Source organism: Sceloporus occidentalis, unplaced genomic scaffold (genome assembly GCF_023333645.1).
Source record: "Sceloporus occidentalis isolate IW3139 unplaced genomic scaffold, rSceOcc1.0.p SCAF_38, whole genome shotgun sequence".
Classification (NCBI taxonomy): Eukaryota; Metazoa; Chordata; class Lepidosauria; order Squamata; family Phrynosomatidae; genus Sceloporus; species Sceloporus occidentalis.
In genome coordinates this window covers 2,613,918-2,627,202 of record NW_028317018.1, presented here as the reverse complement: position 1 = coordinate 2,627,202, position 13,285 = coordinate 2,613,918, and the positions used below count along the sequence as shown (strand labels likewise).

General features: G+C 37.0%; 1 protein-coding gene across 1 annotated transcript in view; it reads right to left on the bottom strand.

The window, feature by feature from the left end:
• LOC149290627 (PMS1 protein homolog 1-like) overlaps positions 1-11,267 on the bottom strand; it is a 36,022-nt gene extending 24,755 nt beyond the window's left edge. The window contains exons 1-4 of the mRNA XM_089488429.1: positions 11,136-11,267; positions 9,301-9,483; positions 8,580-8,682; positions 7,393-7,556 (exon numbers count right to left, since the gene is read on the bottom strand). Of these exons, the coding sequence (XP_089344555.1) occupies positions 7,393-7,556; positions 8,580-8,682; positions 9,301-9,483; positions 11,136-11,267 (582 nt within the window). The remainder of the gene's footprint in view (positions 1-7,392; positions 7,557-8,579; positions 8,683-9,300; positions 9,484-11,135) is intronic.
• Positions 11,268-13,285: the final 2,018 nt, after the last annotated feature.

Genomic DNA, 13,285 nt, shown 5'->3' with positions numbered 1-13,285 from the left:
TCCCAGAAAAACACAGGTGTCTCTGCACACGAGGGTGACCCACGACCTTGCCATGAACTTCAGATTTTAACCAAGACTGCACTGTGAAATCCGCGACAAATTTCCATAGCTAATTTCCGTGGCAAGTTATTGCTATTGGGCATGACTGTATAAACTGGTCTTGCCAAAATTACAGCATCAGTCTTTGCTGCATGTATGATCTGTACACTACAAGCAGCATCATAACTTAGTTAAGAGGACACACATACAGTGGATATAAAGTCTACACATCCCTGTTAAAATGCCAGGTTAATGTTAAAGAATGAGACAAAGATAAATCATGTCAGAACTTTTTTCACCTTCAATGTGACCTATAACATGAACAATTCAATTGCAAAACAAACTGAAATCTTTGAGGGTGGGGGGACTCACAATAACCTGATTGCATACATTTTGAAAGCACAAAGGGTCCTAATATATTTTAAAATGTTGAATAAACATATCTGTCAAAGTCTGTTTATATTATTCTACACGGTTCAGGTCTCAGTAAAGAAGAATTCACTTCCACGAATCCCAACATTTCATATGTATTACCTAGGGATGGCTATTCAGGTAATCAAAGTTTAGCAACACAAATTATCTATTGGGTTTTTTCAGAATAAGTAGGGTTATTTTTTTTTAAACCATATAAGACATTATTGTGTATAAATACAATTAAAACTGCCACATGTTTTCAGTTTAAATTGTGCACAACTAGAATGGGAAGTAATTATCAAAATATATTCATTAGCTTGCCTGGATTTGGAAACCTTCCTTTTATATGGTTATGGGGATATAGCAATTATATTATATAGCAATTATTACAAGTTGCACATTGTAATAAATGCATAAAAAAATCTGGTAAATTTATAAAAGGATTGAAGATTTTTACCAAGACTCTAACAACGTCTATCTTATTATCTGTTTCTATATCTGTCCTTTTCACTTTGTAGTTCCCTGAATAAGAATATTAACAGCAAACCTTGATGTAAAATATTCAGTTTAAGAACCATTGTGATAATATACATTATGTAAAATGCACCAGAGCAAACAATCAGCACATTGATAATGCATTTTCTATACTAATCTAGCACATTCATCTATGTTAATACTTCAATACATAAACCTAAATGAATGTCTTCAGGACAGCATGCCTTTCTATACATCTACCTCATTCTAACATTTCAGAGACCGTGGGAAGAGCAGTAGTTTTCTGCAAATTTGCTATTTTCTTGTAAAAAACATGGTTGTTTGCAAAGGCAACTTCCGATTGGAAAGCCACCTGTCAAAGTATCCCATCTGCTGTGTCCTCCCCCAAAGCAACCATGGTCCTTCCTTTAACCCTGAGTGCACTTTGCTCATATGGCACCCACATTGATTCATATTCCATTTATTTATATAGCTTTAGCAGTTTCCATAGTGCTGTTACAGTAGAGGACAGTGGCAAATTAAAATTACTAACATGTTAAAATATGCTGTGTACTAAACATTGCCCGTGTGGCTCAAGATAGCCTCTCCGCATTGCAAGCTTTATCATCTGGAGTTATGGTCCTTTAGCCCACATAATAGACAGCAAAAGTGTCAGTATGTTCTAAGTACTTACAGGCTGTCTAGGCAAGCAAAACATACCGAGCAGCCCGCAAGCAACTGAAAAGAAGCAATGCAGGAATAAGCAAATGGGGAAGCAGTTGTCATTCTAAAGCCTCAATGGCCTGAGAGAGGCCATTTGTGGAACAGTCCCATGTGCACTAATCACGTGGATCAGTATTGCAGAATGTTCACTAAAGCAGAATGGTAAATTATACTTAGTACCATGTCTGATTGCGGAATTCTCTCTGTGTGTCATTCATTGCTAGGGTCACTAATTACAACCACAGTGGCAAACTGGGTATATAAGTGTAAGGGGACTAGTAGAAGCCAATTTAATTATATAGGGGCTTCAGCTCTCCCTAACCCTACAGTCCAGGAGGTCTCAAACAGGCAGTTCTTACAGGCATTATATTTCTCACTAAGAGATTACGTTTATTGTTTATCACATGTTAACAGAGCAGATGCGGGAACTGGTGGATTAGAGCATTGGAGACAACAAATAACTGACCTGTTCGCTGCTGTTATTACACGGCATGTAATAGCCTTTTGAAGTATGGAAGGAATATGCAGGATATGAAACAATAAGAAATGAGGATTATAGAGCACTGCATGATACTTCTCCAAATAGGCTGAATAGAGAATAGTATTTTCACAGTGGGTGGATAGCTCTTCACGTAATGTAGTTTGAAAGTTTTTGTGATTTGTCTCATAAACAGGTTGATTTTATTAATAATATTTCTTATTTAATAATTAATAAGCATTGCGATACTGCAGCCATGATGCTGCCCAACTCAGCACAGGTTATAGCTGAAGATATGTCCTGATGACACTAGATACAATCTTGTAAAAAATGTTAACCCATGATAATGCTGCCAGCTTCCCCATCAAGATTACAACGCCACAGATGGAATTGGAACCTGCTGCTGAAGTTTGTGCTAATTCAGTTTCTTGGCACATCTTACCTGGCACAGGAACTCCATTTGTACAAATGCCTGCACTTATCATATGATTTATGTTACTAATACCCTAACCATCTCTGGCCACTTCTGCCAATATACACATTATGTTTTTTTGGTTTTTTTTCTCTTATCCTTTTTTTGCCTGCACCTTATGCTTTAACTCTGTCACACTGAGTGCTAAAAGCTTGATTAAAAAACCCCCCCAAAAAACAGATATTAAATTTAAATTTAGCTTAAAAGTGACCTCTAGTGTTTAAAATAATGAAATGCAGACAAAGAGATGATGAAGAATCTAAAATTATATTAATACTTCAAAAATAAATTATCAAATATGAACTAAAAAAACCATACAAGTATATTATCGAATGTATATTTAAGCAAAATGATCCTCTCAAAATAATCCTGTACTTCATGAACCTACACGGTCTATTCTATATGGATTTTCATTTTAACGGTCAATACTTTAGCAGAAGTACCTTATTCACATGAATATTGATCTTCAATCTGCTCAGTTTCACTAAAGATTACTGTGGGATGTGATGACATAAGAGCACCCTCGTGCTGTGAAATAAAACAAACTTTCTAAAATGTTTACATATCCCCATTGTAACATCACTGTGTTTCATTTAGTGTTGTTACATTAAACATTTTGCTTCATTTTGCTTGCTGCACTTAAAGTATAATGTTTGGATGAAAAATACACAATTATTATTTATTGTTTTATATAGCACCATCATATTCCGTAGCCCTGTATAAAGGGTAGACAGGACATAAACATGTAGTATATATAACAAAACATTTTACTTACAGAAACAACAGGTGAGATGGGCCCTGTTGTAGCTGTATGCATTAAAAGTGTATTAATCAGAGGATGTATTCATGGCGGTAATCCACACACAATACCATTTACCAGGCAGGACACTAATTATCCTGTGCCTTTGGTGGAAGGTGGCAGATATTTGGCAGGAATGGCTTCATTCTGACTAGAAATGCGATGCAGTCATTGTGAGGGAACCAGCCAGCATTATTTTCCCTTTATCACATTGTTTACACGCTATAGATAGATGAACACTACTGCAACTACTACAGCTGGGGAGCACCTACCCATCTAACCAGTTCGCACCAAGCCCTTTTCGACCTCATCTATTCTGGGATCAAGAATGGGGGAGCTGGCAGCAGGTCCTCAAGCAATCATCATATTTTAATACTTTAGCCTTTATTATTATTTTGTTTCTGTCTCCGTAGTGTGCAGTAGTGGAAGTAATTGTTGCACGGTGCTGTTACAGCACATTTTCATGTAACTTTATTGTGCTTTGTGAGACATGTGCCTAATCTGTTACTGTCTCGTACTATAATTTGTTGGACAACAGATTTTGGTTGGAGGCCTTCATTCACAAAACCTGTGTCTAGTGGTTACATATGTCCTACTGCTTTTTTTAATAAAAAAAATAAAGTATTTTGCCATCTTTGAGGTGTTACCTATTAAGACAAATAGAAAACCATACATTGGAGGTCTTAGACTGCCACACTTAAACATAACTAACCAGTTCGACAAATAATCTAGATATACTGTGTACAAAGAGGCACATGTTATGGTATAGTTGTACCCATCTTAAAATCAAACTTTGTGTTTTATATTTTGTACAAGGACGTCTAGGAATCATTATGTATCATATGCAAAATATAATAGTGATATGGAATAGAAGCCGAGTCTATGGTTGTCACTCCATTGATGTCATGTCCGATTAAACAGACCATCCCTGGCAAGGCAGTATATACAGCAGAGCGATCCAGCTGGCAGGAATATAGAACAAGTCTGTCAAACTACCAGGGTCCCCATGGTTCCTTTATTTTCATTAAAATAACTAAACAGATCTAAGCAATATTTGCTTGTTTTCAACAGACACTCTATGTTTGGAATTATTTTGGAAACTTATGGAAATATACTCTTAGTTCTAACTACTCTGACCGATGTTGATGAAGCATAAACTTTTACATTAAAAGAGGGGGATTAATATGACCACAATTTTCATTCTACAGGTAAGGTTGCATGAAATAAACAGCAATAACTGTTAATGATCATTGATATTTGATATGATATGTGTGGAATACATAACTGGCACATTACATATTACAGCAATGGATAGCCAAGGTCACAATCAAGACCTTATTAAGGGGATTAGGCAGAGGCATAAACAGAGTGCAGTCCAGAGTCAACGATCGGATAATCACAGATTCAATCACGGTACTGAAATAGTGAGAACAAATCAAAAATAGAGTCTGGAGCCAGAAGTCAAAAACCAGAAAACAAAATCAGCATGGGTAAATGCTCCTGTAAAGGAAGCTTCGAGCAACCTTGCTTTATAAAAGCCTAGGACGTGGGGAGGCAGCAATCCCTGTGACCACAGAGCCTCCCGGTGGTGACATGGGCATGTAAAACAAACCTCCTATTCTCAGGGTTTTAACTGCATTTCTCACTTTCTTAGTGAACAATATATATCATACTGAGATGTATTCACTCTAATTTTTGAGTTATGCAGTGAGAAACAATCAAAATTCACTTTTAGGAAATCAATCAATAGATTGTAAACTCGCTAAAGCAGATAATTTCTTACGTTCTGTATCACTGCGTTTTAACATGTGTTTAAGTTACTGTAATTTTTAAATTGCTTTTGTTATATATTATCAGTGTCCCTTGCTGTAACAGCGCTACACAATTTGCTGGCACTATATAAATAAATGTAAAGTAAAAGAATAGGGAAAGCATAATCTGCAATGTGCAAATCTAGAAACATTAGGCAAACAGTTTTAAGAAGCACTAATGCTCACATCAATAGAGATCCATGTAAAATAGCATACATGCCCGCACACGCACACACACATTACATATACCAGTCTGGGTTTTTTTGTGTACCCTTTGTGACCAAGGCCTTTTAAACAGTGCTCGTGTGCTTTCTTCAGATACTATTTTTTGATCTAATTTCCTATGAAAAATTATAAAATATGATGAAAATTAAAAAAAATTCTCACTTTTATTTTAAAAATATTTTACTCATTTAAGAAAGCCAATAACAAAACTGCTAAATAGATTCTATTTGTCTTAAGTTTAGAAATACCCAAAGTACTTATGGTTATCTTTTCTGCAAGTTATTGGGGAATAAGTACAAGTAGCGTTCTGTTATTTCAAAACCATATTTTTTCCAAATCTGGTCATTCTGCCCCCATGTGTTATTTCGGGTATCTTTACCCGGCCAATGCAATTTACCCCATCAAACATATATTTTTGAAAACTACACCCCAAGGCATTTCAAATTGCTGGTATATTAACCCTTTCCATGCACTAATTCTAACAACAGCCTTTGTGGTAGTAATTTATTTTGTGTTTTTTATCACACAAAGTGTATGCTTTTTTTCCCCTTTTTAACATGTCTTGTTGCCATGGGGTATGACTTTTGACATTAATGTATGACAGTTTTATTCCTCCTACACAGCTGTTTCAGTTAATGATTGTGTTTTAACCTAAATATTAAATTGATGATTGTTGGCACCTGTTAGGTATAATTGTTTAATCAAATACCTAACTTTATGCCTACAAAATTCCTGACTTTGTGCAAGTATACCTAGAAAAATTCCTAGAAACATTCTTACTTTACAGCATTGTTTTACACCTGCTTAAACAGACTTCTAAGCATAGCTTGATCCTGTGTTTTTATAGGACACGTGTAGCACCACAAGACTCTTTTGTGTGATTATGACAGCCAAACCTGATAAAAACAGAGTAAGTAATATTAGCGAATTACACATAATATAGCCCATTCCTCTAGCTAGGGTAACCATTTTCTTCGTATAAACCGTGTTGCTGTAATGCCTCTATGTTGAGGCATTTAGCAACACTGAGCTTGTCATTAGGGGCCATGTTTGGCCCCTCCCAGGGTATCAAGTCCACCATTAGTGTCCTCTCGTCTATAACACAGTAATGCACTTAACTTGGTCCTCCTAGGAAGAAAACTCTGTCACCTGCAAGCCATACGAAATGCAGCAGCCAGACTTTTGACCAATCAAACTCGATAGTGTCACATAGCACTCTGAATTGGATTCCAATGAAATGGTGAACATGCTTTAAAATTGGCTGCTGACCTCCAAAGCCTTCATTAATCAAGCCCACAGTACCTGAAAAGGCTCCTCACACCCTATATTCCTTCTAAAAGCATAGCCGGAGCCATAAAGTTCCCAGCTATTAATGGCTCATACTAAACAAGTTATGGCAAATGCTTTAAAGCAAGTTAAAGATTAGTCCAGATGGCTTTTTGTAGACTGCACAAATGGGCCTTTTTATAGGTAAGACCTCTTCAATGGGGCAATGAATCTACAAAGTGGCTTCAGGGACATAAAGCTCAGCAAGACCTTGAGGCTTACACAAGAACGGTCCTACCCATTATTTCTGTTGTAGACTCATACCTTAACTATTCCTAGGTCTAGTCTTCTATTCAGTAAGGCATATACCTGTCCCATGCATTTTTAGTTCCTTCACTATTAATTTCGATCACTTGAGACGCTGCTCCATTTATATACCACCCTTTCATTAAAATAAAACTTCTTTACATTACATTATAGCAGGACTTTGTCTTCCACAAAAGATGAAAACGTAGAAAAAGGCAAAAATAAATGATATCCAAAGAGGGCAAATAACCTAACTAAATGACAACATGCAAGAAAAGTATCATTTTTATCTTATGTACATAAATATGGAAATAATAGTACCTAATTTTTTAAATGAAAATGCATTTCTTTCTAGAAACATTCTAAAAAAGATTTGAAATCTTACCTTATTATGTACAAATACAATCCTTAATTCTGGTCTTATAATTGCATAGGCCATCAACAGATCCTGGATCTTTCGAATCTCCTCCTTACATTTCTTTGTTGTAGAATAATACTGCTTTCTTACTGGTAGGTTCTTAAATAATTTCAGAACAGAGACAGTTGTACCTAAATGTGTAGAAACAATTTTATTAGTAAGGTTTTGCATCAGGCCTAGGCAATACACTTTTATAAATTTTTTGTACTTTTTAGGAATTATATAGTCAATAAAGTACATTTCACATCACTATGTATCCCCCCCACGTCACAATGACTAACACTGATTCAAAATAATGTACTGAAACTCTGCATTAATACAATGTGTTCATCTTAAATTCAGGTCACAGCAGCAAGAAAAAACCCGCCATGTTTAATGTTTACTTTATATGGTAACAGCATGAAGAAGCTTACAAATGGTAGCTCCCCTATCTCCCCATTTCTTACCTTTATCATCTTCCATATTTCATCATCCAACATCCCGTGTTGGGCGCGCAAGGTCTGTCATTTCACGCCATATCCCGGCGCTCGGCATCAATTGCCGCCGCATAGTGATTAGGAAGCACCAAAGCCGAGGTCTGAAGTGACAGACCTTGCCCTCCCTAATGTTGGGCTGATTGTGATCTCCCCAACCAGCCCTGCTTATTGGGTGCCCGCTGAGCAGGGCTGCTTGGGGAGATCATAATCTCTCTCTCTAACCGGCCCAACATTGTCAGCAATGTGATTTGCCACGGGGCCCCCAGAACACAGGGCACTTGGGCAACTGCCCAGTGTGCCTACATATTTAAATGGTACTGTGCCATTTGGTCCTACAGCTGGGGGAGGGTTTCCAAATTCGGTGGGGCAAAAGGGTGGTAATCTAGGGGGACAATTACCCCCCTGTAGCGACGCCTATGGTCTTTTCCCCAGTGCCCCAGGGGAATCACCCAAGGGTAGAGTCATTGTCAATGGGGCCACAAACTTTGTCAGAGTGGAGATCAGGATGCCAGGGGTAGCCTGATCTCCTGTTCAATGGCAGGGCTTTAGCAATGCAGCAGCAAACAGGTCATGACATAGGGAATACATACTCTGTCCTATAGGATCCGTTTTTTGTGAAGTATCTCCTACATACATGAAATGGTTAATCTTTAATATACAGAAATGATCATTGCTTACCCTGTCCAAGATGGGAAGGTCGCTGAGAAACAACATGTCCACTGCTATCTAGTATATATAGTGTGCTTAAGTCGTCGGCAGCTGTCTTTGTTGTAATATGCACCTATGTTATGGAAAGATATCAGATTGTGGTTGTAATACTCAATCTAGCGTTATTATTGTATCTATCTATACACATATATGTATATACAGTTGTGTGAAAGAAAGTACATCATCTTTAAAATGATTTTACATATCAGGAAGTAATAACGCCATCGGTTCCTTAGCAGGTCTACAAATTAGGTAAATACAACCTCAGATCAACAGCACATGACATGAGTTATTCAACAAAAATAAAGCCAAACTGGAGAAGCCATGTGTAAAAAAACTAAGTACACTCGTACTGCTTCCATATGATTTAAGATACTATATAGCAGACAGGTGCTGCTAATCAAATGCCCTTGATTAATTGGTCATCAGTTAGTGTGGCCACCTCTATAACAGCCAAAGTTTCATTTTCACACACCAGGTACTGTGACACTGACTGGTCCTACTGTTTGCTTTACTCAATGACCAAAATAAACCATTGTAAGCAGCAGAGTAAGCCATAGTAAGTTAACATTATTGTTTCCAACAGTTTTGTACATTATGCTTACTCCTCTCCTTGCAACTTAAAGCCAACACTCAAACTGTACAACGATGTGGAATTAAATTGATACGTTATAGGCAAATAATATCTTACCTCTGCTACTGAGCAGATTGAACCCAAAGCTTCCCCTCGAAAGCCATATGTCTCTAATCTCTCTAGATCCTCATGGCTGTTGATTTTGGAAGTATAATGTTTTATTCCCATAACAGGGGCATCAGCTGCTTTGATTCCTTCACCATTATCTCGCACTTCAATCTTATCAAATCCAAAGTTTTCCTAGAGGAATGCAATAGCAAGATAATTTACTGACACCCATAATGCCACACATTTAATGGAACAGTGGATGGTGTAGGAAAGAATAAAATGCTTCTTTAAAGGTATTTTGTCTTCCCAGAAAAAAGTCATGGCAAATTAACAATAATGCATAACATGACATTTTCACTTTTGTGATTAAACCTTTAAAAGGAAAATAATAAAATGACAGATCTGCTAAGGTTCATTTGCTTAACATAGCATATTTAACGTTTTCATTGAGTTTCATGACTAAATAAAAAGTAAAATAGTATATATAGTAAGTAACCAGGCCCAGACTGGCCATCACTTGCACAGGGCAAGGTGGGATGGTGCCTGACAATCAATGTTAATACTTTTGATGCAGTACTGTAGTGTGCGGTTGGCTGCTGGATACAAGTGGCTGCACACTACACTTCTATATTCACTAAAGGTGGCTGAAATGAAAGTGTAGCCATGGCCGCGTGTCATCAGTAGGTGGCCACTTAGCTGCAATTTACAGACCACTGGTCAAGCTGCAATTTACAGACCACTGGTCAAGTTCCTAGTTCATATCTACATACCTTGTTTTACATTAAAAAAGGTAACCTGAAATAGTGTAGGTGTCGAGCATTAGAAATGCCTTTCAGTATTTTAAAGTGTCACAAGAAACAAGTTGGTTTGGCTCCTTGTTCAAATGTGAGTTAGAGCAATTTAAGTTCTATTTCTTATAAGGGTTTATTGTGCCTTAAATAATGACTACTTAGATTTAACCTTTTCAAAGAAAAAACATTAAGGTAAAATCCACTTGCACAAGATGATAAAAAGGCTCATGGCTGGCTTGCTGGGTTTTCCGGCAGCCAAGTGATATTGCCACACTGAACAACCTTTATCCAAATTCCTGCAGTATTGTCATATAAACATTTATAACTGCCTTTGGCATGTGTCACATCTGTCCTAACTGAGCTCCCACATAACTCTGGCAAGCACTCTTGCTTTCCTTGGCAAAGGGGCACTGCATAATACCAACGATGGGTGTAACCTAAATCTGTTCCCATCGTTTTGCGCTGCTATGCAACATTTCAGTCATTTTATTGTTTTACATATAACAGAAAATCATCATTAGCAAAAGCACCGCAGGGCGCTTGGCATATTTTACATTCTTCTTCTAGAGACAGCAAAACGCATAATGCTCTGTGTTGGTGTTTGGACAAAATTTCTTATAAAATGAATAAAATCTAAAACAAATTGCTTTGAGATTGGACAAAAGGCAGTCCCCAGACTTACACTTAAGTAAGGGCCCAGGAAAAGGTGGCATAAGCTAAAATAATGTCAGCCATGTCTAATTTCTACTGAGTAATCAAGGTGTAAATTAAGTTCTATATCAGGTCTGACACTTATTATAATATCCACCTTATTGATAGCATAAAGGGCATGGAGGACAACTAACAGTGAAGTTCTTGGTTATTAAACACTGTACTACATGAAAGAGAGTCAAACGTGGCAGTCATATACTACAGAATAATACTTTACCATTTACCCTTTCGTAAATAAGTCCCACTTCAGAAATTAACCACTAACCAGATGTAACTAACCAAAATGTTATATCCCATTCAAAATAAAACCAGTTATATTCGCCAGATCATATGATGACTTACTAGTTTAATGTCAAGATTAGTAGCATTGGCATCCAAAGCATTCTCCACTAGTTCCTTTACCACACTAACCACAGAAGTGATTACTTGGGAGCTGGACAGCAGACGTATAGTAGCTGGAGGCAAGTGCTGCATTTTGTATTTTCTTAATAATCCTCACAAGACAAAACTGCAAATAAAATAAAAAAAAAGATAAAAAAGGAAGACATAACCAAAGTATTAAATATTAGTTTCCAGAATAATACACATAGAACACTTTTCATAGAAACGGAATTTGACAGCAGGTAAGAACCAGCCCATCTAGTCTGCTCATTTTTTAGCTGATGTAGACTGAGAGCTGAATCAGTCCTTGGTTTTGGCTTAGCTTCAAGATAGCTTTTTGCCTATCCCATGTATGTTTAAAGTCCATCAACTGTATTAGCCTGTACCTCTTCTGATGGAAGGCTGTTTCATTTATCTACCACCCTCTCTGTAACCTAAAATACATTACAACATTGCTCATGTTTTATCAGCAGTGTCTTTACAAATTACTTATTGTTTTATGAATTTGTGGAATACAGCCTTTAATCCATTACAGTTCAGCCCATAGAAGACTATGACACACATTAGCGTTCATGTTCATGGTGGATCATCCATCACTATATCCAAAGAAAGGACTTTTGAGGACTTAAATGATTAATGAGACTCTACATCTACTCTATGAATACTGGTTCAGTAAAAAGTTCTTTCTAATGTTTACTCTTTACTATTATGTTTTGAAAACCAAAAGTATTATCAGGATTCAACTTATTTTTGTATTTGGTACCAACATTCATTCACACCCACATCCACAATTACTAATTATCATAGGAAAACTTGGAGAGCTCAAAGTGTTAACTGATAGTTCCTGGAGCCAGGGCCAATGTATGGATTGGTCTGGACCGTTTATGGAGGTTACACTCGGAACCTAAGAAGTTACAAAAGTACTTTAAGTAAATGGTCAGCCATTTCAGGTTAGCCTGCTAGAGTACATAGAAGTACTAGCCCATGGGGTACTCTTTCAATACACATGGTCTACCAGTTATTCAGTTTGTATATTGATTGTTATTTTAACGTGGTTGTTTTAATTCCTGTCTATGGAAAAAAAAACTTATGTTTTTTGAATAAATAATTCCTTAAAGCCCTAAAGGGATCGTGGCACAACTACTTGGGCTCGATCTGAAACACCTTTCACGGTTGGCAGGTCCTCTTCCTGTATTAATCTGTATATCTGATATGCCTTGCTTACAAAAAGCAGTAGAATAGTGTCATCAACCACTTGTGTATTTGTGTGTATATTTATGTGTATTGCCTAGTATATGTATATTATTTTAAATCTAGAAGAAATCCAGCTCAATGCTGATGCTATGTAATGCTCTACTTAGGCAACTTGTGGAAGCAAGTTCTGTGGAGGCTTTTAACAATAAACTGGACTGCTTTTTGGTTATAAAGCGTATTCAGGGTTGAACACACTTGGGAAGAATATCCCAGTAAACTGTGTGTGACCATTGCTTAATTCCAGTCACCAAAAGAAAATGTTGAAATGTTTCTTACATGTGTTTAAATCATTTAAAAAGTCATTTTTTGCAGGATAACCAACGTTTTTGCTTGAACCAGCACTGAGGTTCAAGCATTGCTGCTGATTACTCCTTTCTGATCCCATCAATGATAAGGCATGAGTAAATGTCCCAGACACCCCGGAGAGTCTGGTCTAACTTAATCCATATCCATCACCATAGCGGGGAAAGGCAAGCTGAGCAAATAAGTACTTTAAGACATTACAATGGCTGATCCTAGCTCTTCTGAGCTTATGCAGATCCCAGCTGTCTGTAAAACTTTAGAACGTACTCTAATACTATCATACTCTGCACTTCATTGCCTTGGGGCACATTTTGCATTGCTGCTCAGCACACAAAAAAAGAGACCAAAGACAAATCATGCACGTGTTCCATCCAGGCTCCCATTCACTGTATTCCGAATGTTCTTACCATATTACTTCCAAAAGTTTGTACCACTGTCTATCCATGAATTGTTTGCCTATCAATTCTGAAGGAATCACTCATGAAATTATTAAGTTAACTGCCACCATTCAAGGACAACATTTGTTAATAACATGTTTTTGATGTTGTTCAATT